The sequence below is a fragment of the Rosa rugosa genome, chromosome 1, assembly GCF_958449725.1.
Source record: "Rosa rugosa chromosome 1, drRosRugo1.1, whole genome shotgun sequence".
Lineage (NCBI taxonomy): Eukaryota > Viridiplantae > Streptophyta > Magnoliopsida > Rosales > Rosaceae > Rosa > Rosa rugosa.
Genome location: NC_084820.1, coordinates 72,024,170 through 72,052,169, shown reverse-complemented (window position 1 = coordinate 72,052,169; position 28,000 = coordinate 72,024,170). Strand labels below are relative to the sequence as shown.

The window sequence follows — 28,000 nt, the reverse complement described above, 5'->3', positions numbered from 1 at the left end:
ACTCGCAGCTCTCCCTCATTTCCAACCTTAGCGCTCATTTATTTCAAGTTTTCTCTCTCTCTCGAGCCTCGCGTCCTTGTAATTAAAGCGCATGCGAGCTCTCACCTGAGCTCCGATCACTACTACTAGTTCAAATTCAAACTCGACCGGAAAATGACAGTTTTCTCCGGCAAACAGGTGTTCCCGGTGGACTGCGAGGCCGAGGTTTCGCAGCGCCTTCTGGAAGCCTCGCTCGCCGGAGATCTGAAGTCGGCGATGGACTGCGCCGCCGATCCTTTCGTCGACGTCAACTTCGTCGGCGCCGTGTGCCTGAAATGCAGGAGGACTGAGGTGGTGCTGCGGGACGAATCGGCCAGCGAAGTCCGAGTCGGTTACGAGGAGTTCAAAACTGACGTCACGGCTCTCTTCGTCGCCGTTCATGGTGGAAATGTTGAATTGGTGAAGAAATTGCTGGTAATGTGATGACTCTTTGTGTATATAGGACTGTGTTTTTTACTTTTTACTAGATCAGTGAGGTTGAAGTGGAGTAATTTTTTGAAATTTGAAATATTTTGAGAGCATTGTGTAGAACAAATTCGAAATTTTTTAGTTTTTTTTTTTTTGGTTTATCTAATGATGTGTTTATTGTCGTAAACGATTAGTATGTGGCTTACTAATTGTTAATTAAGAGTTTACTAATTGTTAATTAAGAGTCTATAATTACTATGTTGATTTTGCAAGCATTTTGGTATCTATTGAAAGAGTGGACTCTTTAGAAGCGTTTTCAAAGTAGTTCATGATCCAGCATTCGGGAGTTTTCGGTGAACTATAACAATTTTTTTCGGTGCATTGTAGCAATAACTTGAAGGATTTCTGTTTCTGATGTTAATCACTTTGAAACTCAAGAAATCAGTGACTAAAAGTAAACTTTTTTTTGTATTTCATTCGTGATGTATTCACAAATTCTAGACGTTAAGCTTCAAGGCTGTTAGTATTTTGATGTGTGTAGTTTGCTTGAGTTAAGACCTGTGTTTCATGTATGTTAATGTAATTTTATCTGAGCAAAAATGCATCATTTACTTTTTACTAATATTGTTCTGTGTCCTGCTTAGTTGGATATTGGGGTTTCGTTTGTGCGTATTCTTAAAATGCTGGAGCTGCTAAAATAATATAGCTACATAGTTAATAATACATGTATTTGTAAGCTAGCTTACTTATTAATGTATTGTGTGGACTCTTAAAAGCCCATACCTAGCTGTCTTAAACTGTTTGTTCCAAGCCTGACCATCATGCATCCCCCTTGCCCTCGTATTAATAATCTGCTTGTTGACAATTCCAAGCTTCTGTGCGCATCACATCAGATTTTGTTCCCCCCTTTTTGTCTGTATGTGGCCATCACCTTTTGTACTCAAGAAGAAACCAAGATACCTACCAATGTACTAGTTTTTATCTCTTCTTCTTGAACTTTTGTAAAGATTATAAGGCCATTCAGGGGAAGAAAAGATTAGATGGATGAAACCCTAAAATGTCTGCTTTTGGAGTATTATTTGTGGCTTTGCAATGTGCTAAGGATTGGCTTTTTTCATAAATGACAGAGCATTGGAGCTGATGTAAATCAGAAGCTCTTCCGTGGCTTCGCGACAACAGCAGCAGTGAGAGAGGGCCATCTTGGGATTCTCGAGATCCTACTTAAAGCTGGAGCATCTCAACCAGCTTGTGAGGAAGCTCTGTTGGAGGCAAGTTGTCATGGAAATGCTAAAAACGTGGAGCTGCTCATGTCCTCTGACTTGATCCGGCCCCATCTTGCTGTACATGCCATTGTCATAGCATGCTGCAGGGGGTTTGTGGATGTGGTTGACACTCTCATGAAGGTAAAGTATTATCTTCAATGAATATTACTCAACTGTTGTTCAACAGTAATTTTTTAAATGCCACCATATTTTGATAAAACTGGACACTGCAGTTTATAATTGCTTGTTGTTGAACATCAGTGAAAAGATGTCCTGTATACGAGCAATCATAAAATGCTCCTCTTATTTGCGGAAATGCACATTTGTATCATGGGACTAATTTATTAGTTGCTGAATGAATCATAAATTAACACTGAAAAACTCAAAAAAGTCTAAAATGCTCCTAATTAGCAGGTTATTAAGAGCACAGCCCTATTAGGGTCCTTTTATAAGCCTTGTTAATATGCTCACATTTTTCTTCTTTCTTATAATGGCAGTGTGGTGTCGATGCAAGTGCAGTAAATAGGATACTGCTTCAGTCATCTAAGCCTTCTCTGCACACCAATGTCGACTGTAGTGCACTGGTAGCTGCAGTTGTTAGTAGGCAGGTTGCTACTGTCCGTTTGCTGCTAAAGGTGATTTACTCATCACTTTCTGTTTATTTATATGAAATAATGATCGTGCTCATAGAGATAAGTTCCAGTTGCTTTACTGTCAATTTCCCTGAACTCTTGAGCTTAGGTTTTGGATATATCATAAGTTTCACATCATCCTTGGGTTATGTCAATGTACAATCTAATAACACAAAAATCATCAGATATTTGTCTGAAAGCTCTATATCAGGAAAAGTAATAAAAAAAAATAAAAAAAATCGTCTGAGAATCCAATATGAGTAGGCAGGCCCCTCCCTCCCTTGTGTCATAATAATGCAACTGTGACAGCTGGATTTGTACATTTTAATTGGTACACAATGGTACAAGTTTGAATTGTTGCAGTGAGATCTTAACAAAAAATGATTCGGATTCTTTGTTTCTGATGCAACAGTAGAATTATTACTGTTTCATCTCCAAAACTTACTTTGCTTATCTGTATTCTTTTACTCCACATGACTAACCAACCTCATTTGTTTTTGTCCCAAAATAAATAGGCTGGTGCAAGGACAGATGTCCAAGTGAGGCTGGGAGCATGGTCATGGGACATAGCTACAGGGGAAGAGTTGCGCGTTGGTGCAGGACTGGCTGAACCTTATCCCATTACTTGGTGTGCAGTGGAATACTTTGAAGCTAGTGGTTCAATCTTGCACTTGCTCCTCCAAAATATTTCCCCTAATACCCCTTATTGCGGAAGAACTCTCCTGCACCATGCCATCCTATGTGGCAATGTAGGAGCTGTGCGTGCGCTACTACATTGTGGTGCCAATGTAGAATCGCCTGTTAAAACAACTGGGAAGACAATGTTCAATGCAATACACATGGCTGCCCGCCTTGGCTTGTCAGCAGTCCTTCAATGTTTGATTGATTTTGGTTGTGATATAAACTCCAAGACAGACTCTGGTGAGACAGCTCTAATGATCTGTGCAAAATATAAACATGAAGAGTGTCTCAGAGTATTGGCCATGGCTGGTGCTGATTTTGGCTTGGTCAATGTTGCTGCTCAGTCTGTCAGTTCAATTGCTGTCACAAATCGGTGGTCCCTTGGTTTTCAGGAGGCATTGGTAGATATAATAAGAATCGGCAAGATACCTAAATCCAGCAACTTTTCTGTTTTCTCTCCCCTGATGTTTGTCGCTCAAGCTGGTGATATTGAGGCCTTGAAAGCTATAGTTGATTCAGGAGAATTTGAGATTGATTATCAGGATGATAAAGGTTTTAGTCCAGTCATGATCACTGCTTTGGAGGGTCACGTTGAAGCATTCCGGTTGCTGGTTTATGCAGGAGCTGATGTAAAGTTGTGCAACAAATCTGGTGAGACTGCAATTACTCTATCAGCATTAAGCCAAAACCGTGACCTATTTGAGAAGGTGATGCTTGAATTTGCACTCGAAAAGGGTAATCGCTATGCTGGGGGTTTCTATGCTCTACATTGTGCTGCACGTCGTGGGGACATGGATGCAGCCAAGTTGTTAACAGGTAGGGGTTACGATGTAAATGTCCCTGATGGAGATGGTTACACACCTCTCATGTTAGCAGCCAGGGAAGGCTATGGTACCATGTGTGAACTCTTGATCTCTCATGGGGCCAAGCTAGAGGTCATGAATGCTAAAGGCGAAACGCCACTCTCACTTGCGAGGAAAAGGGGTGGTTTGAAAAATGATGCCGAGCGTGTGATTCTGGATGAACTTGCTCGCAAGCTGGTGCTACGTGGGGCTCGGGTTCTCAAGCACACAAAGGGCGGGAAAGGAAGTCCTCATGAGAAAGATCTGAGAATGGTGGGGAGTGAAGGGGTGCTGCGATGGGGCAAGTCAAATCAGAGAAATGTGATATGCCGAGAGGCTGAGGTGAGAGCTAGCCCGGCTTTTATCAGGAACAGGGGGAGCAAGAGTGATGTCAATGAAGCTGGAGTGTTTAGGGTTGTGACTACCAAAAACAAGGAGGTGCATTTTGTGTGCGAAGGTGGGGTTGAAATGGCCGAGCTTTGGGTGAGGGGTATAACTCTTGTGACCAAAGAGGCTGGCTATTTTCAGTAATCCGATGGAGTCATCAATGGTGATGATTAGTGAGAATAGTGCTAGACTGCTAGTGAAGTAGGGTGTATAGATGATTTCAGGAATACTTCATCTTGAAGTATTTAGATTCGGTATTTTGTACTGTAAAGGTTTTGATCCTGCAGCTGTAAATCTCTTCTCATCGTAAGGGACAATGAAATCAAGCATTCCACAGCTTTTTGTTTTCTTTGATTGATTACCATATGGCTTCATGTACAGCAGAGAGCCAGCGAGCACCTTTTTTAAATCTCCTTCAAGTTATCCAAAACATTATCCTCATTACCCTAACAGGACCTACTTCACAGGAGAGAATCTATTGCAGCCTAAACCTCTTATCTCTTTGGAAAAATTACCACACTAACGTATGGCATACTCTTTACAGAAGGTCCATGTTTTTTCAAAGATATGGGAAGAATATCGTTACTAATGTTTTTCTTCAAAGAACCCCTTTCTGCAACTCACCCAAGTATTTTGAATCACAACTTCTACACTGAAAATAAACCGGATCTGTATTGTCTGTGGTTAAATATCTTCTTTCACAAGAGCTTGCTTTATTATACGATGAAACTTCGACAATGCATATAACTTTGGAGAAATAACTAGGTTATAACATATAATGATAAAACTAACTACGGGACTCTTCTGCAAAAACGATTTCAGGTGTAGCTCCTTCAAAAAGGAGCGGGGTCTTCCGGCAATCAAGATACATAGGAAAACCGCCCACCTTAACCACCAGCAATCTCCTTCTCCTTTGCCTTGCACAAGTCCTCTGCTTTCTTGATATGCTTTTTAGTCAGCTCCTCAACCTGGAATATGTAACCATTCGGAAATCAAATGAGCAACAGAAAGCTTTTTCATCATATTTTTTTAAGAGCCATTAGCTTGTAAGTAGTTACTCACCTCTTTCTCCAGTCTTTTTAGGTTGTCCTTAGGGTAGCTTGAATATAGCTTTTTAATTGTATCCATTGCCTGTAAAAGACACCAAAAACCTATTCAGAAGCAGATTGGAAATACACCTGAGCTAACATTTCGCAGCTAATCCTTCTACAGCCTTAAATTGTTTTGATCTTCAATACTAGTAGAGGCACAATTCTTCATGAGAGCAGCCCACCTCTAGCAGGCCAGATTCAATACTACTGTTACTATATCTGCTCATAAACGTCATATATTTCAAATGTACTGTTATCCAAATAGGATTAGCATAAAAAGAATTGGTATCTCTTACCTTTTGGCGACCTCTTCTTATGCTTAGTCTGCCATCTTCACAAGACTTGTTAACCACTTTACAGATAGCCTGGTAAAATATGTTTACTGATAAGACATATAGGTTATCAGATGGTAAAAGTGTACAACCCAAGAAAAAGGGGAAAGTAGTTACTCACCTGAACATGCTCCTTGGTCAATCTGGCCATTACAAAAGAGAAATAGTAAATTAGTTAAGCAATTAGGCACCTAGAACAGTTAGAGTTAAGCATGGGAAACTTTTGAGTGATTATTGAGGACTAAGAAGTTTAATAATGAAAACTATGAGCTGCAATTATTGAGTATAATACTTACGGAGGAATAGCAGCAATCAATCGCTCCCCATCGGTTTTAGGATTTAAACCCAAGGGAGATTCAACAATGGCAGTCTCTATATTTTTCAAGGCCTGCAACATTAGTAAGTTTATTGATATACTTTCAGAGGAATGAAGTAGTATCATTTCATAAGCAAGGACATTCAGGAGCTGTGCTTAATCCCCAAATTGAAATACTTAATCTCATAACTAGATTCATTTTGAAAGCTCATTACATGGCAAACGCATAAGACTACAGCTGATGCATTTTCATGTTTAAAAACAAGTATCTGATAAACAAAGTGTAAATTAAAGATCACACGCTGATGGAGTAGAAAACAAAGATGAACAAAGAACTTCAAGAAATAAGCTCAATTTCATTACATTTGGATCAAACGGATTGATCGATAACGTTTTTGAATCCATGACTGAAACAACCGCTATCTGATGCAAGGGCAGCTTCAACCCGCTGGTTTCCACAATAATGTGGTCCAGCATTCCTGCACACACAAGCATTTCCGTAAATTCACACAACCAGTCAACAAAAATTAGTACAGACAACGAAATCTATGCAGAACAAGACCGAAAAAAAAGAAGAAGAACGAAAACTCGGCAAATGAGAACTGACAAATCCACCTGGTGATGCTCTTCCGGTGCGTAGTTTGCTCAGTTCTACTGACAATGCTGCAATTGCAGCCTCCATATGTGAGGTCGCATTGGCCTTGATGGTGGGTCCCATATCTGGTAAAACCTCCATTGTAGTTCCAGACGATTCATCTTCTACAATTGCGAAAATCCCAGCTCAGAAAACGAACCAAATTCTCAAAATCACATTTCAAAAAGTAATCTTTAAGGGGATAGAGAGAGATATAGTACTTGATTTACGGCCTTTGGCGAAGCCTCTGCGGCTTTCTTTCACAAATTCAAGAGCCGGAAGAGAGAGAATCCTCTGCGGCGTCTCGGAGTTGCAGAGCGGGAGATCGCAGCTGTACAGAGCTGAGCTTCGTCGGAGAAGCGCGTTTCGGATTGAGAATCCGCGTCGGAGAAAGATCGCCATGGCCGGTGAGCTCTCTAGGGTTTTAGATTTTGATAAACCCCGCGCAGTGGAGGCCTGAGATTTGGGCTTTTAAGTACGGCCCAAAGACACTAAATAGGGACGAGGTAACAAGTCAAGGCTAAGTTAGCGAGTTAGTAACACACCACTCAGTTAATAGTCAGACCGAGATCCACGAAGGTACTCTAGTAAAGTCACACTAATTCTCCTTAGTAGTGGAAGCTTGAGATTTGGGCTTTTAAGTACGGCTTAAAGACATTGAATGCTATTTACATGCTGAAGAAGAAATGACGATGTTTCACTAATTTAGCGGGGATGAGGTAGCAAATCACGGTTACATTGATGAGTTAGCAGCACACTATTCAGTTAGCAGTCACGCCGAGATTTAGGAAGGTATTCTAACAAAATAAGAGTAATCATCTATTCTAGTGAAAGCCTGAGATTTGGGCTTTTTAAGTATGACCCAAAGACACTAAATGCTATTTACAGGTCGAAGAAGAAATGGCGACGTTTCACTAATTTAGTGGAGATTAACCACGGTTACGTTAGAAAGTTAGTAACACACCCCACAGTTAATAGTCGGACCAAAGTCCACGAGAAAATCTCAATAAAGTTATACTAATCCTCCGTCGTTGCAAGCGCACGAATTTGAAAACTAGGGGTTCCATATTAGCCCTCTCAACCGACCTTACCGCACCAGGTTATTAAGTACAACCCAAATAAACTAAAATGCTATTCACACGTCAACATGGAAACGGCGTCGCATGGTTAATTTAAATTGGGGGAATTGTTAAAGCTGTATTTGCAGATATTTGGGGGAAGAGAAATAAGTAGCATATCCAAAACCCTCTAATAGTCCAAACTCCAGAGGAAGAAGCTTTCTTCTTCTTGTTCATTTCAGCTGGAGCCTCAAAAATCAATAAATTCTGAGCTGAAAAATGAAAGCTTTCTGCGCCATACGGGTCGCCGACTTTGCTTCTCCTCTGCAAGTCTTATTCAGCACCGGAAGGTACACTCTCTCATTTCTGGGTTTATGGTTTTGGCCCTAATTTGGGGAAGAACATAGTTGAAATTTTATCATCTCATAATCGTTTTGGCATTTGTAGGTGTTGCAATGTGAATGATTCAAGCTTCAAGTTGACGTATCACTACCCACTGAAGTTTGTGAGGTTAAAGCTTTAATCTTTCTTCATAGTTCTTGGTTTTTCAAGTGGATTATAGATTGGGGATTGTGATAAATAATGAGTATTGTTGATAAATTGGCACCAGTAGAAATGAATATATAGAAGAGGAAGAAGAAATTATTGATATATTGGTTTTTGTGGAATAATTTGTTAATGGTGGAAAGGAGACTAGGGAGCAAAATCGTTTCATTGTTGTGATTTTGGTATTTTGCGATGGCCAACTTGAACTGTCTGAAGTGATCGAGTGGATTTTAATAGGATGAAATGATGTGGTTATCTGTTAAGAGTGATTAGATTTTGATAGGCTGGAGTTATGGTGTTATTTGTTAGCTAGTTTCTGGCAAACTCCAAGGCATTCTGAGACTGAATATGCATATTTGTCTGTGTTTTCTCTTTTGTGTACTTGTTATGAGACCGAAACTGATTTGGGTTGGTTTTCTCCAGGACTAGACTTGCTTTCCCTCAAAAGATCTTTATCTGTCGGGCGAGGTTTGGTAAGCAATTAGTTACACATTCCTGTGATACGGCTTTTGAACTTTAAATGGCAACATCCATATAAACCAATGTGTCTATTTTCATGAAAACTTAACCAATATATGTTGCCATTTATGCAGCGGACTCTGGGGTGGAAGGGTCATTTAGCTTAAAGCTGGTATCTCCAGCTCTTTTAGCGGCTGAGAAAGAAGAAGCCAAAGCTGTCCTAACCTTGTTCTTGAAGAAACAAGGCCTCAGCCATACAATTGCTGCGAGAACCATAAACAAGTCAGAGCTTTTCATTGATCACCTTGTCGCTAGGCTTCATTCTGTTCATAAATCCCGGTATCTAGTAGGTTCGAATTCACCATATTACTGCTTCTTCATGGATCCATCTTACATAGGTGTTGTATGTTCTAAATATGATTAATCAAATTCTCTTGCAGGACGGGAGCTAACCACTCTTGAGATAAGGGAGGCTCTGATCCCTTACCTTGAATCCCTTCTAGAGGAGCATGGAATTTATATGGTAGATGTGGTTGAAAGCTTTCCAGATGCACCAGTTAAAGAAAAGCCAGCTGCACCAGTTATTAAATCTCAGTCATCTGTTGACTTAAAGAAGTTGAGAGCCATATCTAGAGTAAGTGAGATAGGCCCAGCTGGGAAGCTCCCACCTCACATCCTATACCTTTTAGAGCTTGGAATGGATCTTGATCAAATAAAGGGTATTGCACGCAGATTTCCATCTTTTGCCTACTACAGTTTGGAGGGAAAAATAAAACCAACTGTCGAGTTTCTCCTTGATCTTGGGGTCCCAAAATCTGATATTCCTACAATCCTCTTTAAGAGGCCTCAGCTGTGCGGAATCAGTCTTTATGAAAATATTATGCCCACCATGAGATTCTTAGAAAACCTAGGTGTGGACAAGAAAAAGTGGGCAAAAGTGATATACCGCTTTCCAGCCCTCCTCACATATAGTAGGCAGAAGGTGAAAACAACAGTTGATTTCCTCTATGAAATGGGCCTTTCAGAAGAGATCATAGGTAAGGTTTTGACGAGGTGCCCGAACATTATAAGTTACAGTGTCGAGGAGAAGTTACGGCCCACAGCTGAGTACTTTTGCTCACTGGGGGTGGATGTTGGTGTTCTTCTAAGTCGATCTCCCACAGTTTTTGGCCTTAGTATTGAGGCCAACTTGAAGCCTGTGACAGAGTTTTTCTATGGAAGGGGATATACTATGGAGGAAATTGGAACCATGATTTCAAGGTATGGAGCTTTATATACTTTCAGCTTGACAGAGAACTTGATGCCAAAATGGGAGTTCTTTTTGACCATGGATTATTCAAAATCAGAGCTGGTTAAATTCCCTCAATACTTTGGTTATAGTTTGGTAGAAAGGATTAAACCAAGATATGCACTTATGAAGGAATGTGGAGTGATGTTACTATTGAACCAGTTGTTATCACTATCGGCCGCTAACTTTGATAAGGCTCTTAAAAAGAAAATTGAGAAAGTGGCTGCTGCCAATGGTGACGATCCTGACACAGACGTTGAAATATGAAATCTGTGTGCAAGTATTATAACGATTCGGGAAGCACATTTCCGGTACAATTGCCACATTGAAACTAAAACTAGATGCCTTTTGGCAATGGGATGACGTATTGCTTCGGAACTTGGATACTGTATATGATTCTTCTGAGCAGTAGCTGCAGACAAGAGGCATTGGATTATTGTCTTATACTTTTGAAGCTTCAGAAGAGAAATATGCTGCAGAATGACATCCTCGAAAATGAATGATGAAACATCTGCCTTGTTCGTAAGGCTACCTCGAAAACTTATTGTATGTGCTGGTTATATATATAACCTTTTTTTTCCACATGATGCACTTAGGATATACTCTTATAAGTGGGAATTTTTAAGGGGAACTTATATGGCCCTGTGGAGTTTTCAGGTTTCCTATTCTGCACTGCTGTTGATAGTGTGATTTAGGGAACTTGGTGGATCACATTTTGTTGTACATTGTAATTGAAATGAGTCCACTTCATTTCCCTAACCATTTACTTGTATTCTCCTGTGATCTAAATGATGTACTTTCTTTTTGTTAAATGTAAAGGGCTGCTTCGTGAGATGGATTATATACAATGATGTAAAATATTAAGCTCAACCTTGACTAAAACAAAGTCTTTTTTTTTTTTTTTAATAAAACAAAGTCTTTCTAAGAATATAATAATGTCAATCTTTTTCTAAGCATTGTCTAATTAGGAAAAGCCAAGTTTATAACTTTATGGTTTTTACTTCATCTCTTTCCCAACTTAAAGTCGTGTTGTTCATCTTAAGTTTCCTCATTTGGAAGGTCCAGTCATGTGCTGTTCATCCTAGATTTCCTCATTTGGGAGATCCAGTCATGTGCTGTTCATCCTAGGTTTGGAGATCTAGTTAACCTCTGGGTTAAAAGTACCGTTGACCGACAGGCGGTAAAATTTGAACTTCACCTCAACATGCGAATCCTTCAACATACCGTACAGTGACAATAGTGCCTCAGCTGGCCATTTTTTTTAACACTCAGTTAATTCACAAATAAGGGTAGAAATTATTTTACTATATAAATTTAAACACTTCCCCTTTTTCTTACATAATTGCCTAAAGAAGCAAAATTTGAATTTACCCAAAAGAAATTTTTTTTTTTTTTTGGTACCCTTTAAAAAGAAAAAATAGCTATAATCCATGGCCTATTATATTTTGTATATTTTGGGGTCTGAGACTCAGCAGTTAGCACACTAAACCAGTCGACCGTTTCATCTAAACTGCTTACCATTTCATTCTTTTCCTCAAGATTTGAATTTTATCTCTGAGAACCCAAATCAGAGACAGAAAGTGAAACCCAGAAAAGAGTAAAGTTCAAAGCTTTTTACTTACAATGGTCTACTCACAGAGCTTGTTAGCAAGAAGAGGGCCTTTGGGCGCCATATGGGTCGCTGCTTACTGTTTCAAGAAGCTCAAGAAGACCCAGATCACAGAGACTGACATTTTGGCCGCTATAGGTATATTTTTCTTTCTCTTCACATTTCAATGTTTTTGATTTGGGTTTTGAAAAAGAAGAGGGAAAAATCACAGAGAAAGCATAAATCTTTGAAATGGGTTTGGTTCTGAGAACGTGTTTGAGAACTTAGTTGGTGTTAATTGTTCTCTGGTTGTACTTGTTTCCTCAATCACCAAACAGAAGGTTACTGTGTGTGCGCCTTTTTTTTGATTTGGGGCTCTGCTATTTTGTTTTTTTAATTGAAATTTGTAATGTGGGTATGTGGTTTTGTTGTCATTTTCTTGTAGACAATTTCTTGATTTTAGGGTGTTGTAATGATTGTAATGTTAGGAAGAGGAAAATTTCTGGACTTAGTATTTTGTCTTCATGGATATTCCAGATTTGGTGGCTTAATCCTTTTTCTTTTTTTTTAATATTTAAATAGATTGGTTTAGTGTAACAAAAAAGTACATTAATTTGGAGACCTTTTCTCTGTGTTTGGCATTAGCTAATGCTATCCATCATTTAGCTGTGTTTCTTAGTTGCTCTGTAATTGACTTTTGCTATTATGAGGTAGACTGGTAATGATTACTTAGTATCATTGGTTGTTTGCTATGACGAAGTGCTATATGGCTGGGAAGTGGATGTCATATTTGAAAATGGGAACCAAAACTTTGAAGACTATAAGAAGTGAAATCAAAAGTTTTTTATGGATGAGGTCCTCGATGATGTTTGTATCTTATTGAAAGTGAAAGCAATTGGGGTTGGCAAGTGGGATGTTTGATGACACTGACTTAACCTTGGATATCCTAAATTCTTATTCTGTTGTGCAGATAAAATTTTAAAGGATGAATGGGATGGTGTCGCATATAGAGTACTAGCCTACCTACTTCTGGGTGTTGTTCGAATATACTCGAGAAAAGTTGAATATCTTTTTGATGACTGCAATGAAGTGCTACTAGACATCAAGAAATTTGTGTTTAGCACAAAAGACAATGCACCTGCAGAAATGCTGTGTGCAGCTTATCACTCTGTTATCATACCGGACAGGTTTGAACTTGATGCTTTTGATATGGGGAGCCTTGAAGATGTCAGTGGGTAAGTTACATATCTTGCATGTGTAATCAGCAATTTCCCTGTATGTTGTAATCATACTTAACATATATGTTTCATTACATTTCAGTGAACATTTGGCGTCTCACAAAGAAATCACGCTTAAAGGTATTAAATTTGTGGTCCTCGATGTTTCATTACTTCATTTTAGCTTGTACAATTTCACACAATTTCAGCATGATATGGAACAGAATGTGCAGAGTGGAATGGAATAGGACGACTTTCATCAGAAATGGTAAGTCACATACTCATGTTCATGCTCAACTATACTGTCAGCTCCTTTAAGCCTAATATACGTCCATTCTACTTTTATTTCATTTGTCATGAAATCTTTTTCATATAATTTACTTTTCTCCTTTCAAGAACTGAAGAGACACTAGTTGTTAATAATATCCAGAGTTCCTTATTAGCATTTTCATTGTTATGATTAAGCTTTATCAGTGATATGCCTGAGATGTCAGTTTGTGTTTATGCAGTATGATCATGTGGAATTTGGTGCCTGCCACAGTATTTTCTCAACTTATTACACCCCAGTCAGAAGGTATGTAAAACCATTTGATTATGCTTAAAGTTTAATAAATTTTTGACATCATGTATTCTGTTTGCAATATCTTCCTTTAATCTTTTTTTGACAAGTAATTTTTATCTCCAGTGTACTTTCATCTCACCTGATGGACTTTGGTATGGAGTTAATAACATCGAGTAGTGGAGCTAACTCGGGAGAAATCATAGAGCAACTTCAATGGCATAGGTTCTCTCAAGAAGAATGTGCCGACATTGATACATTTATTGGCATTGAGAAAGAGCCTCAAAACCAAGTTAAGCAATATGGTGAAGATAATGAAACCAATGGAGAGCAGATAAAGACTCCAGATATAGCAGTGCCTGAAGATGGAATTCAGGAAGATGGTCAGAAGACTCAGAAGCATGAGATCTTTTATGGGAATAATATAGAACCTTCCTGCCATGTGATAACTGGTGAGGATCATCAAAGTGAACGAGAGGAGATGATGGAAATAGACTTGGTGCAACCAGAAAATCAGAGTTTTCAGATTACAAAAGAAGAGCATAGTCTAAGAAACTTAGAAGCTGACATGGAGAATAGGAAAAATGCTACATTTTCTCAAGAAGAATCCCTGGACCTTGATGTGCTTTCTGGGGCCAAGAAACCTCAAGAACTTGTTTGTTCATATGGAGAAGAGACTCATAATGATGAAGAGCCGACTAAGTTACAGGACATAATTGCACCAGATACCATGAAAAATATTCCAGAAGAAGATCCAGATCCCCTTTCAGTTGCATATGATGGCAGTCCTGACACCAAGCAGCTAGATGCTCTAGGTGAATATTCTCAATTTTATTTAACGTATTAGTCTTTCAATTCCTATGATTGTTTCTGTGTTACGCTTCTCAATACATCTCTGATTTCAGCTTTCACTTGTAATTTTTCCTAAATTTTCTCTCTAATGCAGGTATTACTACACCAAAATTGACGGCTGTTCCCAGACCAGTTTCCAAGAAGTCGGCTCGGTTTTCTAGGAAAAGAAAATGTGTCTTTGATGATATAGTAGTGCTGCCTAATGAGTAAGTAATGGTTTACTGCTCCTTTAGATATATTAAGTTGAAGTGTTCCTGTTTTGCCTGAAAATTCAAATAATATTTGGTGCATGCACCATTGTAGTTAATGGAACACTTGGAAATTTTAGTATTACAATGGATTATTAGTTGAGCAAGAAATTAAAAATTGTATATTTGTTTCAGGGTAATCAGGCAAAGCATACATGATGCTAGTGATTTGGTTGCTAAAAGAAAAAAAGTTCCCAAAAATGCCCATGCTGTTTGGAAAACTTGTCTAATTGGAAATCTTGCCCAGAATTTCTTGGAGCCATTGATATCTAGTGAGTTTACCGTCATTATTTCCTTTCTGGTTCATTAGTTGTGAAATCATTCATGACCCTATTTCTATGATTATATCAGACGTTTCGCAAGAGCTTAGGTCCCTCTTATGCAAAAGGAAACTGAGGAAATTAAAGATCACTCCAGAGAAGTTAGATTTGTTGGACTGTCAAAGGACTGGTATATCAGAGCAAATGGAGGTTGTACATACAGAAACCGTTGAACCTGCAGAAGACTTGGATGTGTTAGAATATCCATGTACTGTTGGATTAGAACAAGCAGAAATTGCACCAGACACACCTGTTCTTCGCTCAAAATCAATCAAATCATTTCATAGTCCAAGGAGTCCTGAAGTACCTGATATGGATCTGGTAAGACCTGAGACATCTGGAAGGATAAAAAAAGAACCGTCTATGGGAGCAGAGCAAACTTTCCCTTCTGAAAGTGTAGAAGAAATACCACCTTCTCTAGATAGGGATGAAGAGCAATGCTTCAATTTTTTGAGTGAGGTAAAGTACTGAATAGAGTTTCCTCATTTGAAAACTAAGATGACTTGGCCTTATGGGTGAACAAGTGAGGGTGTGCTAATATGAATAATATAGATGCTGCTATATGTTATGCTGCTTAAGGCTCATTTACTTCTGGAATCAAATAGTTAACGTTTTTTTTTTTTTTGAAAAAGAATCTTTCATACGTTTCAGGAAGCTGAATTTTGCGAAGGAGTTAATCCTGAACTCGGTACGAACTCAAGGGTCTTTATTAGCTGACTTTTGTTTGATTTTTGTATTTTTCTTTATGCGGTACTAATGTGTGAAGTCTGGAACTTGTCTTTGTTGTAGATGGGTGTTCAGTGAGAACCAGGTACGGTGGATTCGCCTCCTGAGATTCTTTTGGCATATGTACATTGGTAATTTTTTTCTTGTAAGCCCTATCTTCATCTTGTTAAACTTTTGTGCATACAGAAAGGTGGCGAGGTACTTGCACAGGCACTTTACAATTTGCAACAGTCTCCATGTGAACTTGTTGGAGGTTGCAGAACGAAGAACCAAGAAAGAAAGTGCAAGGCTATTCTATGAGACACTGGTATGATCTGTGAATCTCTCTGTACCTTTTGCATAGGGAGAAAACAATCGCTCTTGTCTCTTCTTTTATATTCCTATCACTTGTAGTGACTTGTAGTGTATCTTTGAAACGTATAAACTTAGTTGGACTTGTTTAAGCCATTTTGTAGTACCTGACTTTCAATACCATAACCATGCTTATGCATATTCATGGACTAGCTGCTTCTTAGTTATTTCAATATTGTCAAGCAGAAACGCATCTAGCAACTTTTATCTAACCTTGCACTTCAAACATGTTAACCACAAAGTTTTGAGTGTCTTCACAATAATATATTTTTTTCTTCGGTTTGCAGGTGATGAAAACTAGAGGGTTTGTGGATGTGAAGCAAGCTGATCCCTATGGCGACATTCTAATCTGGAAACTTCCCAAATGGGATCAAATGTGGGGAGATGATACTTCCCATTGAACCACTTCTGAAACTATGTCTCTATGTCGATAGCTAGAATTAGGAACTGCGCGACTGATATGCCACATTGCCACCATAGTGGGGACTAGATCTCATTAGAGCAATGTAAAGAGAGCTACAAGGGCTATAACAGTTCGTTCATGCCCAGCTTCGACTTAACTTGCTCTGGTTGTATGGTAGCTATAGGTTGAGACGGAATGGAAATATACGGTAGGTCAGGTCTGAAAATGTTACTACTGCTTCTCTTGTTACCAGAAACGGTGTCATCATGTGATTGAAGTTATGAAGATGACAACATTAATTAGGGCGCACTGCTATTTTCATTGTAGGATTACTGGGATGCATGGGAATCAAAATGGTCTGTTGGGTATTCTATTCTAGACAATTTATCTCATTGAATACAACTGGTAAGTGACACGCAATCAATTTGTTGTCCTTACACGCGTCCATGATGATTAACATCCAGCACATCAACAATTTTGAGGTGGCATTTTTTACATGCGTTTAATTAGTCATTTCAAATCCAAATACTTTCCTTTTTCATCTTGAATTACATTAGTGGCCCTTTTCCTTACCAGAGAAAAAAACTGGCAAGACAACCCACAAATATACCAAAAGAACTTGGCGTAAATTTACACAATGTTCTTAATGCAAACTACTAAATACATAAGAAATTTTTTTGTATGAAAAGATTAATCAACTAATCTAACATAAAATTTCATTGTGTCTAGCATACGAGTCTCAAATCTCACTAGTTTGTGACCGACACGTTTGAAGGACATTCAAGTTCGTGCGTCTGTTGTGGAAAATCAGTTTGGTTATGCTGGGATGTATCCTCGTAAATCTTGATCCGAATATTAATTACGTGAGTGTATTACGAACTCTAACTCACTAACATAATCGAAGTGGCTTGTCTACAAAAAAATAAAATACATAGGGTATGTTTCAAATCATGATCATATAGTATCCTTCAATATTTGGAAAGGCAGAATTTGAATTCAAAATCACATTCCAAATTCCAAAATGAAACCATAAATAGGTATATAATCCATCCTTGGCCTCTTGGCTTTTCCAATTTTGGGTTTGTCTATTTATGTCTTTTGTTTCCTATGGGGTTCCTGAAACTTACAGGGCACACTAAAACCCACTCGACCGTTTCTTCTCCTCCCCCAACTCCGTTTTTCATCTCCTGCAATTCTCCAGTTTTGCACTTGCTTTCTATGAAACACAAACAGTCTCAAAGATTGAAACTTTGAAAGGTTGAAGTGAAAAAACCAAAGCATGTTTTACTCACAGTGTCTCTTATCAAGAAAAGGGCGTTTAGGCTCCATATGGGTTGCTGCTTATTGTTTCAAAAAGCTCAAGAAGGCCCAGGTCGCTGAAACTGACATTTCAGCCTCTGTTGGTTCGTTTTTTCCCTCAAAGATGAAACCTTTTTCATCTTTTCTCAACAAAAGCATAGATTTTTACATGGGTTTTCTGTTTAGATTATTTGAGAGCCTAGTTCTTGTTAACTTGTTCTCCATAATCTGTTTGGATTACTCTGTGTGTTTCATTTACTATTTTTATGAATCATAATGTGGGAATGTTATCACTTGCTTAGATGTTCTATATTTGGTGATCACTTCATGTTTCATTTGTAGTCGTCTCAGTTTTGTCACCTTGTTTCTGGGTTTGTCCTTTGCTACTGTGATCAATCATTTGGCTGGTTTCTTGTGTATTCTGTGAATGGTAGACTTGGAAAGATTAGTGGAAATAATTGGTTGTTTGCAGAATCTAGAGGTGTGTTTAGTTGTGTTATTAAGAATTTCTTTCATATGAAGATTTAGGAAGACAACAGAAATTGGGGGGAAATTGTGTTCTTTTGGTGCTTATGGAGAATTTTTTTTATTCTTATAACTTTTCGCTTATGACCGTTTAATGTTTTCACTTATACTGAAGATGGTTCACTTATTGGACTTTGAAAAATTTAAATTGCTTAGGTAGCATATGCTCTTGCTTTGCTGGGAAGTAGGAAAGTGGGAAAGAAAACTTTGAAGACTATTAAAATTCAACAGTAAGAATGTCTTGATATACTCTGTCAACTTGATAGGATTTTGTTTTTGCTTTTGTATTTAGAGTGGCGCTTTTGGAATGCTGTCATTAATGGTGTCTGTATCGTCAACGTGACGTGACATTTACTTTGTTTCTATTGGCTTTGATATTGAAAGTAACGCTTCATGCTATTTAGTACTGGCTAACCTTAAGCATCTGATATTCATATTCTGTTGTGCAGATAAAATTTTGAAGGATGATTGGGATGTCATCGCATATAGGGTACTAGCCTACCTTCTTCTTGGTGTTGTTCGAATATACTCAAAAAAAGTTGAATACCTTTTTGATGACTGCCATGAAGTTCTAACTGAAATCAACAAGTTTGTCGTTAGCACAAAAGAGAAGGGAGGCACAGATACATTTCGTGCGCCTTATGACTCTGTTACCCTACCAGAGAGGTTTGAACTTGATGCATTTGATTTGGGGCTCCCTGAAGATGTCAGTGGGTAAGATATGTAACTTAAAACCATGTAATCAGTGATATTCTGTGTCTAGTCATCGTAATTAACATGTAATTTTACCTTGCTTTTCAGAGGAAATGTAGTATCCTATGAAGCTATCACACTTAAAGGTATTTGATTTGTGGTCTTGAATGTTCTTTTATATTATTCTATTTGAATATAATCTTAACAGTTCAGCATGATGTGAAACAGATTGTCCAAAGGGAAATGTAGGACAATTTTCCTCAGATATGGTAAGTCCAATGCTCATTGACTATTTTGTCATCTTCCTTTCGCATAATATCTTGCCCTCTTTAACTTGTCATCAGGGTCTCTTTTCTCCTTTTCAGTCCTAAGCAGCATCTCTTTTCAAGTCTTGCATTTTCTCATTACAAACAGTTCTTAATGGTTTCCAAGTTCCTTATTGGCATGTTTATTGGTTTAATCAAGTTTCATCACGTTTATTCCCCTAATATGTCAGCTTGTATATGTGCAGTATGATTACGAGGAATTTGGTGCCTGCCGTGGTATCTTTTCTGCCAATTACATTCCAGGCAGAGAGTATGTTTCTGTGGATCCTGAAAACTTATAAATTCTCTACATCCTATCTTCTTTTCAGTATTTCTGTATTTTCCATTAATGTAATTTAACAAAATATTTTTGTCTTCAGTGTACTTTCATTTAACGGGATGGAATTGGATATGGAGTTAAGGACGTCAAGGAATGGAGCTAACCCAGAAGTAAACATGGAGAATCCTCAAGAGAGTAGGTTCTCTCAAGTAGAAACTAATGGAGAACAGATAAAGGTTCCGGATATAGCATTGTCTGAAAATGGGACTCTAGGAGAAGCAAGGCAGGAAAAGCTTCCAGACCTTAGGTCTGAGGAAAATGGTCTGAACCATGAAACATTTTTCGGCATTGAAGAAGAGCCCCTAAACCAAGTTGAACCATTTGGTGAAGATCACGAAACTAATGGGGAGCAAATAAAGGCTCCTGCTGTAGTCCAGTCTGTTGATGGAATTCAAGAAGAAGCAAGCCTGGAACCTTCCTGTCATGTTACATCATCTGGTGAAGATCACCACATTATTCAAGAGGAGATTATCATGCAATCAGAAAATCAAATGTGTCCGGTTACAAGAGAAGACCACAATCTAAGCAACTTGGAAGCTGACAGGGGAAACCTAAAAAGTTGTACACCTGCTCAAGAAGAGAACATGGACCTTGATAAGTCTTGTGACTTAAAGAAACCTCAAAAACCTGTTTGTTCATATGGGGAAGAGAATCATAAGGATGGAGAGCCAACAAAGTTACAGGACACGATTCCACCAGATAATGTGAATTGTCAAATTACTGATGGAAAAGATTCAGAGGCTTTAGGTGAAAATATCTCATTTCCTATATGATCTTACATATTCAATTGGTATAATTGTTCAACCCATGGTGTTGCTTTAGCACTCTAATATTCAGAGTTGTTACTATTTTCTGCTTAGTAACACTCTTTTGTGTTTTATCATATGCTTTTAATATATATCTGAACTGAAACTTTAATTTGTATGACAATTTTGTTCTAAATAGTTTCTCGCGTTGTGCAGTTGTTACTACACCAAAGTTAAGGAGGGTTATTCCCACACCAGCTATGAGGAAGGCTGCTCAAATCTCTAGGAAACGGAAGAGGAAATGTACCTTTGATGAAATGGTAGTGCTGCCTAATACGTACGTCATGGTCTACTTCCCCTTTACATTTAGTTGAAGTCTTCCTGTTTTACCTATTTAGACGCTAGTGATTTTCTACTTTCCTTTTTTTAGCAAGTATAATGATGTTTGGTGCATCCATCATTATAGTTCTGATGGAACGTCGGATTTTAATGATTGCATAATGGATTATCAGTTGAGCAAGGCATGAGAAACAACACTTAAAATGTTACAGGGTAATCAAGCAAAGCATAAATGATGCGAGTGACTTGGTTTCAAAAAGAAGAAAGGTTCCTGAAACTGCCCTTGCTGCCTGGAAAACCTGTCAGCTTAGAAACCTATCCCGGAATTTCTTGGAACCATTGATACCTAGTAAGTTTGCTGTCATTATTTGCTTCTTCACTAGTTTTGAAACTATTTCTGACCATATCTTCATCAGGTGTTTCAGAGGAGCTTAGGTCACTCTTCCACAAAAGCATAATAGAATCTGCTGAAACTGTTGAACCTCCAGAAAAGCTAGATGTGTTAGAACCTCCAAGTACTGGTAGACCAGAGCAAGTAGAAATTGCACCAGGGCCACCTGTCCTTGAGCAAATAGAAATTGAGCCTGGAACCCCTATCCTTGAGAAAATAGAAATTGCACCAGGAACACCTGTCCTTCACTCAACATCAATGAAATCATTCAATAGTCCAAAGAGCCCCGAAGCTCCTGATATGGATATGGTGATACCTGAGCCATCCGGAAGGATAGAGGAAGAGCCATCTATGGGAAATGAACAAGCTTACCCATCTGAAAGTGTAGAAGTACCATCTTTGGACAAGGTTCAAGAGCATGATTTCAATTTATTGAATGAGGTAAGTACTGATTACTTTGGAGTTCCTCTGTAAAGGAAAGAATAAAAGATAAGTTATTGACTGACATGTAGATGACACCATCTCTTTCTCTTTTGCTTCTGGAATGAATAAGTTATTCTTCATCCCTGTCTTTTATTTGATTATGTTCATTATTTTTTTTTGCCTCAGGAACCTGATTTATGTGAGGGAGTTAACCCTGAACTGGGTAAGAATCTAAATTGATTTCATTAAGCTTACTTTTGTTCGACTTGTTTATTCTATTAATGTGTCACTCATGTTTGACTTCAAACCTTTTCTCTGTTGTAGATGGGTGGTCAAAGAGAACCAGGTATTGTGGATTGGCTTCTGAAATCTTTTGGTAATCTTCAGGGTTAATTTTTTCTTCTAAGAATTTTATTCATCTTTCGACTTGTTGGTTACAGAGTGGTTGCAAGGTACTTGCATAGAGAATTCACAAATTGTAAAAATCGAGGAGAGGAGGAAGTGAACTTGTTGCAGGTTTCAGAAGGAAAAACCAAGAAAGAAAGTGCAAGGTTGTTCTATGAGACACTGGTATGATATATCTGAACCAATCTCTTCTATATAGTTGACTTTTTTCTCAGAGTTTAGATAGAGTTTTTCTCAGAGTTTAGATAGAGTTGCTTGTGCATAATTTGCACGAGCTGCCTCTTAGTTATTTTAGTATCTAACGGAAAGTTTACGTAGGGCATCCTCTTTCCCCTGCTGTGAATGGTATTTAACCTTAAAAGCATAATAGGTGTAAAATTTGACTGTTGTGTTATAACACATTTATTTGTATCTCTTGTTTATATGTCAGGTGTTGAGAACTAATGGGTATGTGGATGTGAAGCAAGATGAAGCCTATGGTGACATTCTACTCCGTAAGCTCCACAAATGGGGTCAAACATGGGAAGACGATATGGTCAACAGAGACAGCTTCGAACCTATGGATTCATGTGCATAGCTAACAGGAAATCAGGAATCCTGTATACATTTTGTATGCCAGAATGCCACCATACTGTAGTAGCTTTCGGTTTAGGAATGATACAGTTCTGGTTGTAGGATAGGATGAGATCGAAGGGAAAGATGATGAGAGACCATGGTTGGCTCTGAGAACTGGTACTGCTATAGCTTTTGATCATGTTTCCAGAACTGGTATTTTATTATATGAATGAAGATGACAATATTTAGGCCATGTCATGTGAAATTTCCAGTAATTGCATATTTCACACCACGGAAAAAAAAAAAAAAAAAATCTGAAACAGAAGCAAGTCGTGCTGAAAATCGACAAATTTAAGCATTAAAAGTTGCAAGGCAAGGCATCACATGCATGGCGTGCCATGGACGCAAGTACTTCTTAACTTATAGCTACTTATTATTCCCCATTTCACCAGGAAAGGAAGTTCAGATCTTATGTGAGTCTTGTTATTCGAATCCAAAGCTGCTCACATCAAGTGGAAGTGGTTGTAGTGGTTGAAGCCAAGAAATCTTTGAGCCAGGCGGCGGACTTCTTTGGAGTTCTGGCCAAGTCATTGAGATAATCAGTGTAGTTGAGACCGAATCGAACTGCGTATAGGGATCCCATCTCCAGGCAGTCCATCAGTGCCCACATTATGTAACTGTTGACATCTACTCCCGCACTGCAATCACAATGTCAAGCACACGTCCATTAGTCCAGGTTCCAGTGTATACTTGTTAAAATAATTAGCAGATTAATAATCTTGGAGTTTAATTTGCAAGATGTATTGTTATGTAATTACGCTCTGGCATCTTTGATAGCGGCGAGATGATCCTTGATGTGCTGAATTCGAGCATCGTCAATCAAAGCCTCTTCTACTGCAATGGTGTCATCTCGTGCGCCCGGATATCCTGTTGAAAGAGCAAGGTAATAAAGATTCCAGTGTGAAGTAATTCTAGTACTACATTTTGCTTTGGTAGACTATTATTAACAAGTAACAAAATGACTAACCATTCTCAGTAACGTAGATTTTGGGATTGTTGTAAAGTTCCTTCACTAAAATCAATCCCTTCCTTAGCCCATCTGGATAGACGAAGATCTCAGTGCTCCCTGGTGTCTAATTACCAAATAAGACTAGAGTAAGTAAAGCATGTTTGGGATTCTAATTACTGTAATTAACAAATTAATTAGCGGAGGAAATGATCTTACCGCATCGCCTATGTACTCCCCATCTGTTCCTACCGCTGTGACAAACACAAATACAAATCGTTCATTATGAGTTTTCGATAATCATTAATTATCTCAAATCTGTTCTATCTTAAGAAAGTAGTACTAGACAGTAACAAAATGAGTACAGTACTTGACAAGGTAGCATGCTGGTAATCATCCATCACGGTGTAGACATCATTGCTTGTTACTGGCACAGAAATCGTGAATCTGGCGGTGTAGTAGTTCACCCCAATGTAATCATATGAGCCCTTTACCAACTCTTTCTGCTCATCTGTGAATTCTGGAAGTGCATCCCCCACCAAAGCTCTCATAATAAATGGGTAATCACCATATACTAGGGGCTCCACAAACCTAGAAAGTAGTAGTTCATTTTAGTAGGGAAACAAAAACAGATATTGAGAGATAGAGCTGCGCGAAGACCCAGACAGATCGATATACGTAGTAATGGTATTCAGACTCTCAGAGATCAAGTCATCCTACACTCCACGGAGTCCTTGCGTGACAGTAGTTATTTTGAGTGCAGTATGACTTGAGGAGAGAGGGGTGAATCGCAGCTACTTGGATAAAGTCATGGCAAGTATTTAGTTTTAGTTTAGTAGCTACCATCCTGTCTTAAAGTCAAATGCTCTACGGGCCGCAGCTCTATCTTGCGGGGTGTCTTCGTATGGCTCAAACCATTCAACCACTGAGGGGATTCCGATCTCTCCTCCTTGTGTTGGCTACGCAGGCATACAAATTAGGTAAGTGGTAATTGTATGCGGTATAATCCAAGGAACCGAAAAATTAATGAGGCTTGTTTGGTTTGCGGAATGAAATGAATTTCGCAGGAGAATGGGAAAGCAACCCAAAAGGAGCTGAAAAGTTTCCCATTCTGAAGCTTCTGATCTGCAAACCAAATGAGATCCTGATTGTTTAAGTAATGACTTATAACCTGGTATGTATTCTTGTAGAGTTTGGCTGCCGTAGCATGGGCTAATATGACGTTATGCGCAGAGATGAAAGGATCGGTGGCATAAGTTGGACTTGTGGTGAGGTTAGTGAAGCCGAATTGCCCCCACACTTGTGGCTCATTGATAGTAGCCCAGTACTTCACTCGATCGCCAAAAGTTTTGAAACATAAATCCGCATATGCTTTGAAATCCTCCCTGATAGACATAGTGAATTAGAACTCGTAACTTTACAGTTAGTTGACTGATTAGATTACTAAGAAATTTGACACCTACACAATGTCACTGCTTATGAAACCGCCGTACTTGGTGTCCAGTGCTGTGGGCAAGTCGAAGTGGAACAGTGTCACAAATGGAGTTATCCCTGCACATTTATATACAAAATCAAATCACTACTTGATCCCATACTTCAGCTATATCATGTGAACTTATTGTTTCATATTTCATGCATACCATTTGCTATGAGTTCGTCGATGAAATTGTTGTAGAAATCGATACCCTCCTGGTTTATTCCACCGTCTATGGTTCCCTCTGAAAATTGATCCCCGAAACACATAAAGCTTGTTGATCTAACTATATATATATATATATAACTTAACCTGTAATTAACTAAAAAAATATGCCGGGAAATGAAGCATACCAGGCAGGATTCTTGACCAAGACATGGAGAATCTGTATGTATCCACTCCCATATTCTTCAGCAGTTGCACGTCGTCCTAAGAAATACAATAAAAAGGCACGTGACATTAATATTTGGTCGATCACTGACATAGGCTTAGTTTAGGATTGCTGTGCTGTGAGCGGAAGCACTTTTAAATTTGTTGTGAGAGGAAGCACTTCTCATTTTGCTGATTTTGCTGTGAGAATAAGCAGCTAAGTATTTGGTAAACTGTTTTTGAAAGTGCTGTGAAAATGAAAATCAATTTCAGAGTGTTTAGTGAACTGTGAATAAAAAGTGCTATGACGGTTTATAATTACTTAAAATGACATAAATGTTGAAAATACCAAAATAAATACCACTAAATATAAAAAAAATTATATTCATCTGATTCTTCTTATATTTTCTATTGATTTTTACTTTTGTTTTTTTTTTAGTGCATTTTTGTATTGATTTGGAAAGGTGTCCAGACCCTTCGAACAAGACAATCTTTCTAGTTCATAAAATATAAGGTTCGATGTCACCTAAACCCTAAATATACATTAGGTTATTATTATAATTGTACAATCTAGATAGAAACCTTTTTTGATAATTTAAACAAATGAATTACCAAAAAAACAAAAGCTTAGAAATAAGACACGAACAGTAAACAGTCTTCTCTCTCTCTCTCTCTCTCTCTCTTCACTCATGAATTCTGGATCTATGCTTTGTTTCGGGCTCTGAAATTTAACCATGGTGAGATGCTGTGATGATTATGTCGAGTTTGTTCCTAGATGGGAACAGGATTTTGAGTCGGCTATCAATCTTCCAGGTTCCATTCTGAGTTTCTTTTCTGGGAATTTTGAGATGGTTTTTCTGGGTTTCAATTTGATGTTGATGAGTTCTTGAGATATGGAGATGGGTCTGAGTCTACTTTGCTGATTGATTTTGAGAGTTTGGGATTATGGGTCAGATGTTTTACCTCTTCAAAATTGTGGGATGTTGCTCTCTTGAATTTTAGTGAAGAGGAAGAGGCGGAGGTGCTGTAGATGAGGCTGTCGAGATCTTTGCAGAGGGGAGAGTACGAGAAGGAAAGATGTAAAATTGAGAAAAACATGAGGACAATTTGGATATTCATCAAAATTTCATTTAATCTTCCGCGTCGAGGGTAGAAGCTAAAATGAAAAGCTACGAATTGTAGCTTCTTCAATTTCGTGGTTGGGAGAAGCGCTTCGGGTCAGAAGCTGATTCTCCATGGTTTACCAAACACCACTAAACAATTTCAGAAGCGCTTTTGAGATCAAAAGCAATCCCAAACTGGGCCATAGACATATTAGCTTCTTAGCACGCGTATATATATGTTAGGGCTATAGACATATTAGCTTCTTAGCACGCGTATATATTACCTTGTAGAGGTTGTAGGAATTAACGGCTATTTCTGTGCCATTTAATGTCTCATCTTGTATGTAAGTATCCCATGTGGCTGGTCCTCTGTCTCCTTCAGTTCCAGATCCTTCTGTCTGCATTACGAAAAATACGTATATAACTTCTATTGCAAAATTGACTTCATTGATAAAATTAAAACGAAACAAGCTAGCTAGTTGGAAATGCGAAAAATTAGAAGATGGATATATCTCAACCTGGAAAGCGGAAGTGGCGCAACCAAACTTGAAATCAGTAGGGAAATCAGCTCTGGTTAGGGTTGTGGTTGCGGTTGTGGTTGTTGTCGTGGTTGTGGTATCAACAACCGCAGCCACGGTATCAACAACTGCGGTCGCAGTATCAGTAACTGCACTTGTTACTGCTGAAGTGAGATCTCCCAATGCCGAGCATGGTCTAATTCTAATGGCCCTCTTATGATCAATTCTCTTAGACGGGAACACTCCTACGGCTTTCACCGTTGGAATACGGCTCGGTAGTCTCCTGAAGGAGCTCACCGGTGCTCTTGTTGCCGACGCTGGCAACGAAAAGCTTAGACTGAGAGCCATGGTGGTTTCTGGGTGATTGTGAGTGAGATCGAGTAGCTACTTAGAAGGGAGCAAGAGAGCTTAGCAGGATGAGATTGCCTTTACATTAAGCAAGTATTTATAGAGTTCTTGGAAGTCACTAATCACTACTATTCGATCCAGAGACTCTATTTTATATTTCTACTTGTGTAAATCTGATGACATAACTCCTCATATTTCTTAATTTTTTTTTTACATGAACTCCTCGTGTCTCTAATAATATTAATATTATGGATACGTGATCAAAGAAAATTATATAAATATTACACATAATTATCAACGTTATAGTTTTTCTAACGTGTACTGCGTTGCTGATGATTAGAAAACATGAGAGATTCTCTAACCACGTTCACGTAGTACCCAGTACCCACCAGGCACCAGCCTTGAAGCAAGGCTCCTTTGAGTATAGGATAGAAATCGATAGATCGAAACTACTTCAAGACAGTCCAATTTCATCATTAACTACAGGCTAGGGTATAGGAAAAATTATCCAGTAGTCTTGGATTGGGTTCGTAATCCCGACAATTCATTTATGGGCTTCAGTCCTCTACATGTGGGGCCCATGAAAATAGCTATGTTTTCACAACGCCGTTGACCCGTTGTGTCTCCATTTTTTTTCAAGAAAATCAAGTTCCTCTTCCTCGAGAAGGAAGGAGATGTTCATTGCTTAGGTCCTAAGATTGTGTTGTTTGTTGCTAGCAGAAGCTCTTTTACGAGCATTATTAGAAGAAAATAATTTTTTCGTACCACAATGACATACTTAGCTGAGAAAGATTAATATAATAGATTTTTCTTGAGGGCGAAGTTGTTTTTGCTCTGCATTAGACTTGGTTAAGCTTAAATTTGTAATGAGCTATACTATTCTAATCATTTTTTGGTTTCATTAATATAATAAACTGTTTAA

The 28,000-nt window shown here is 38.4% G+C and overlaps 6 protein-coding genes across 8 annotated transcripts; 4 read left to right on the top strand and 2 right to left on the bottom strand.

The window, feature by feature from the left end:
* Nucleotides 1-34: 34 nt before the first annotated feature.
* Nucleotides 35-4,602, top strand: LOC133707283 (uncharacterized). Its single transcript, XM_062132848.1, has 4 exons — nucleotides 35-453; nucleotides 1,575-1,850; nucleotides 2,207-2,344; nucleotides 2,857-4,602. The coding sequence occupies exons 1-4, from the start codon at nucleotides 154-156 to the stop codon at nucleotides 4,393-4,395; spliced, it is 2,253 nt and encodes a 750-aa protein (XP_061988832.1). The 5' UTR covers nucleotides 35-153; the 3' UTR covers nucleotides 4,396-4,602.
* A 302-nt stretch (nucleotides 4,603-4,904) lies between these two features.
* LOC133707268 (uncharacterized) lies at nucleotides 4,905-7,092 on the bottom strand. 2 transcript variants are annotated; one of them, XM_062132839.1, is made up of 8 exons: nucleotides 6,846-7,092; nucleotides 6,606-6,746; nucleotides 6,354-6,469; nucleotides 5,971-6,062; nucleotides 5,796-5,817; nucleotides 5,639-5,707; nucleotides 5,314-5,382; nucleotides 4,905-5,219 (listed from the first exon to the last, which is right to left on the bottom strand). In XM_062132839.1, exons 1-8 carry the CDS (start codon nucleotides 7,024-7,026, stop codon nucleotides 5,139-5,141), a joined length of 771 nt encoding a protein of 256 aa, XP_061988823.1. In that variant the 5' UTR covers nucleotides 7,027-7,092; the 3' UTR covers nucleotides 4,905-5,138. The 2 variants fall into 2 exon arrangements, with proteins under 2 accessions (XP_061988823.1, XP_061988816.1); XM_062132832.1 differs by having other exon boundaries at nucleotides 6,606-6,749; nucleotides 6,846-7,089.
* A 744-nt stretch (nucleotides 7,093-7,836) lies between these two features.
* LOC133707261 (transcription termination factor MTERF5, chloroplastic) lies at nucleotides 7,837-10,816 on the top strand. The gene is made up of 5 exons (XM_062132820.1): nucleotides 7,837-8,032; nucleotides 8,130-8,192; nucleotides 8,652-8,701; nucleotides 8,822-9,037; nucleotides 9,128-10,816. The coding sequence occupies exons 1-5, from the start codon at nucleotides 7,962-7,964 to the stop codon at nucleotides 10,240-10,242; spliced, it is 1,515 nt and encodes a 504-aa protein (XP_061988804.1). The 5' UTR covers nucleotides 7,837-7,961; the 3' UTR covers nucleotides 10,243-10,816.
* Nucleotides 10,817-11,444: 628 nt separating this feature from the next.
* Nucleotides 11,445-16,661, top strand: LOC133726724 (sister chromatid cohesion 1 protein 2-like). Of its 2 annotated transcripts, XM_062154331.1 has the most exons (13): nucleotides 11,445-11,722; nucleotides 12,534-12,798; nucleotides 12,884-12,921; nucleotides 13,005-13,048; nucleotides 13,290-13,354; nucleotides 13,466-14,154; nucleotides 14,286-14,397; nucleotides 14,575-14,711; nucleotides 14,791-15,218; nucleotides 15,411-15,447; nucleotides 15,549-15,570; nucleotides 15,672-15,792; nucleotides 16,124-16,661. In XM_062154331.1, exons 1-13 carry the CDS (start codon nucleotides 11,599-11,601, stop codon nucleotides 16,235-16,237), a joined length of 2,196 nt encoding a protein of 731 aa, XP_062010315.1. In that variant the 5' UTR covers nucleotides 11,445-11,598; the 3' UTR covers nucleotides 16,238-16,661. The 2 variants fall into 2 exon arrangements, 1 of the variants encoding a protein (XP_062010315.1); XR_009854914.1 differs by lacking the exon at nucleotides 16,124-16,661 and having other exon boundaries at nucleotides 15,392-15,447; nucleotides 15,672-15,761.
* Nucleotides 16,662-17,094: 433 nt separating this feature from the next.
* Nucleotides 17,095-22,452, top strand: LOC133726723 (sister chromatid cohesion 1 protein 2-like). Its single transcript, XM_062154330.1, has 13 exons — nucleotides 17,095-17,642; nucleotides 18,513-18,777; nucleotides 18,865-18,902; nucleotides 18,985-19,025; nucleotides 19,268-19,332; nucleotides 19,442-20,148; nucleotides 20,364-20,484; nucleotides 20,699-20,835; nucleotides 20,903-21,318; nucleotides 21,487-21,523; nucleotides 21,625-21,646; nucleotides 21,741-21,870; nucleotides 22,136-22,452. The coding sequence occupies exons 1-13, from the start codon at nucleotides 17,519-17,521 to the stop codon at nucleotides 22,280-22,282; spliced, it is 2,250 nt and encodes a 749-aa protein (XP_062010314.1). The 5' UTR covers nucleotides 17,095-17,518; the 3' UTR covers nucleotides 22,283-22,452.
* Nucleotides 22,453-22,590: 138 nt separating this feature from the next.
* On the bottom strand, nucleotides 22,591-27,165 carry LOC133726725 (beta-glucosidase 24-like). The gene is made up of 12 exons (XM_062154332.1): nucleotides 26,731-27,165; nucleotides 26,497-26,610; nucleotides 25,094-25,169; nucleotides 24,907-24,984; nucleotides 24,730-24,817; nucleotides 24,438-24,651; nucleotides 24,110-24,225; nucleotides 23,637-23,857; nucleotides 23,486-23,520; nucleotides 23,288-23,393; nucleotides 23,079-23,187; nucleotides 22,591-22,958 (listed from the first exon to the last, which is right to left on the bottom strand). Exons 1-12 carry the CDS (start codon nucleotides 27,076-27,078, stop codon nucleotides 22,769-22,771), a joined length of 1,695 nt encoding a protein of 564 aa, XP_062010316.1. The 5' UTR covers nucleotides 27,079-27,165; the 3' UTR covers nucleotides 22,591-22,768.
* Nucleotides 27,166-28,000: the final 835 nt, after the last annotated feature.

What these genes read in the sequence shown, in the direction of transcription:
- LOC133707283 (XM_062132848.1), top strand. Translation starts at nt 154, where the DNA reads ATGACAGTTTTCTCCGGCAAACAGGTGTTCCCGGTGGACTGCGAGGCC. An exon ending in AATTGGTGAAGAAATTGCTG is followed by an intron (nt 454 to 1,574) that starts GTAATGTGATGA and finishes CATAAATGACAG; the next exon opens with AGCATTGGAGCTGATGTAAA. An exon ending in CTGTCCGTTTGCTGCTAAAG is followed by an intron (nt 2,345 to 2,856) that starts GTGATTTACTCA and finishes CAAAATAAATAG; the next exon opens with GCTGGTGCAAGGACAGATGT.
- LOC133707268 (XM_062132832.1), bottom strand. Translation starts at nt 7,026, where the DNA reads ATGGCGATCTTTCTCCGACGCGGATTCTCAATCCGAAACGCGCTTCTC. An exon ending in CACCGGAAGAGCATCACCAG is followed by an intron (nt 6,470 to 6,605) that starts GTGGATTTGTCA and finishes TTGTGTGTGCAG; the next exon opens with GAATGCTGGACCACATTATT. An exon ending in TCAATCCGTTTGATCCAAAT is followed by an intron (nt 6,063 to 6,353) that starts GTAATGAAATTG and finishes CTAATGTTGCAG; the next exon opens with GCCTTGAAAAATATAGAGAC.
- LOC133707261 (XM_062132820.1), top strand. Translation starts at nt 7,962, where the DNA reads ATGAAAGCTTTCTGCGCCATACGGGTCGCCGACTTTGCTTCTCCTCTG. An exon ending in GTCTTATTCAGCACCGGAAG is followed by an intron (nt 8,033 to 8,129) that starts GTACACTCTCTC and finishes TGGCATTTGTAG; the next exon opens with GTGTTGCAATGTGAATGATT. An exon ending in TACCCACTGAAGTTTGTGAG is followed by an intron (nt 8,193 to 8,651) that starts GTTAAAGCTTTA and finishes GGTTTTCTCCAG; the next exon opens with GACTAGACTTGCTTTCCCTC.
- LOC133726724 (XM_062154331.1), top strand. Translation starts at nt 11,599, where the DNA reads ATGGTCTACTCACAGAGCTTGTTAGCAAGAAGAGGGCCTTTGGGCGCC. An exon ending in CAAAGAAATCACGCTTAAAG is followed by an intron (nt 12,922 to 13,004) that starts GTATTAAATTTG and finishes GATATGGAACAG; the next exon opens with AATGTGCAGAGTGGAATGGA. An exon ending in CTTGGAGCCATTGATATCTA is followed by an intron (nt 14,712 to 14,790) that starts GTGAGTTTACCG and finishes TGATTATATCAG; the next exon opens with ACGTTTCGCAAGAGCTTAGG.
- LOC133726723 (XM_062154330.1), top strand. Translation starts at nt 17,519, where the DNA reads ATGTTTTACTCACAGTGTCTCTTATCAAGAAAAGGGCGTTTAGGCTCC. An exon ending in CTTGGAACCATTGATACCTA is followed by an intron (nt 20,836 to 20,902) that starts GTAAGTTTGCTG and finishes TATCTTCATCAG; the next exon opens with GTGTTTCAGAGGAGCTTAGG. An exon ending in GGTTGTTCTATGAGACACTG is followed by an intron (nt 21,871 to 22,135) that starts GTATGATATATC and finishes TTTATATGTCAG; the next exon opens with GTGTTGAGAACTAATGGGTA.
- LOC133726725 (XM_062154332.1), bottom strand. Translation starts at nt 27,078, where the DNA reads ATGGCTCTCAGTCTAAGCTTTTCGTTGCCAGCGTCGGCAACAAGAGCA. An exon ending in CGACGAACTCATAGCAAATG is followed by an intron (nt 24,818 to 24,906) that starts GTATGCATGAAA and finishes ATAAATGTGCAG; the next exon opens with GGATAACTCCATTTGTGACA. An exon ending in TTCATAAGCAGTGACATTGT is followed by an intron (nt 24,652 to 24,729) that starts GTAGGTGTCAAA and finishes TATGTCTATCAG; the next exon opens with GGAGGATTTCAAAGCATATG.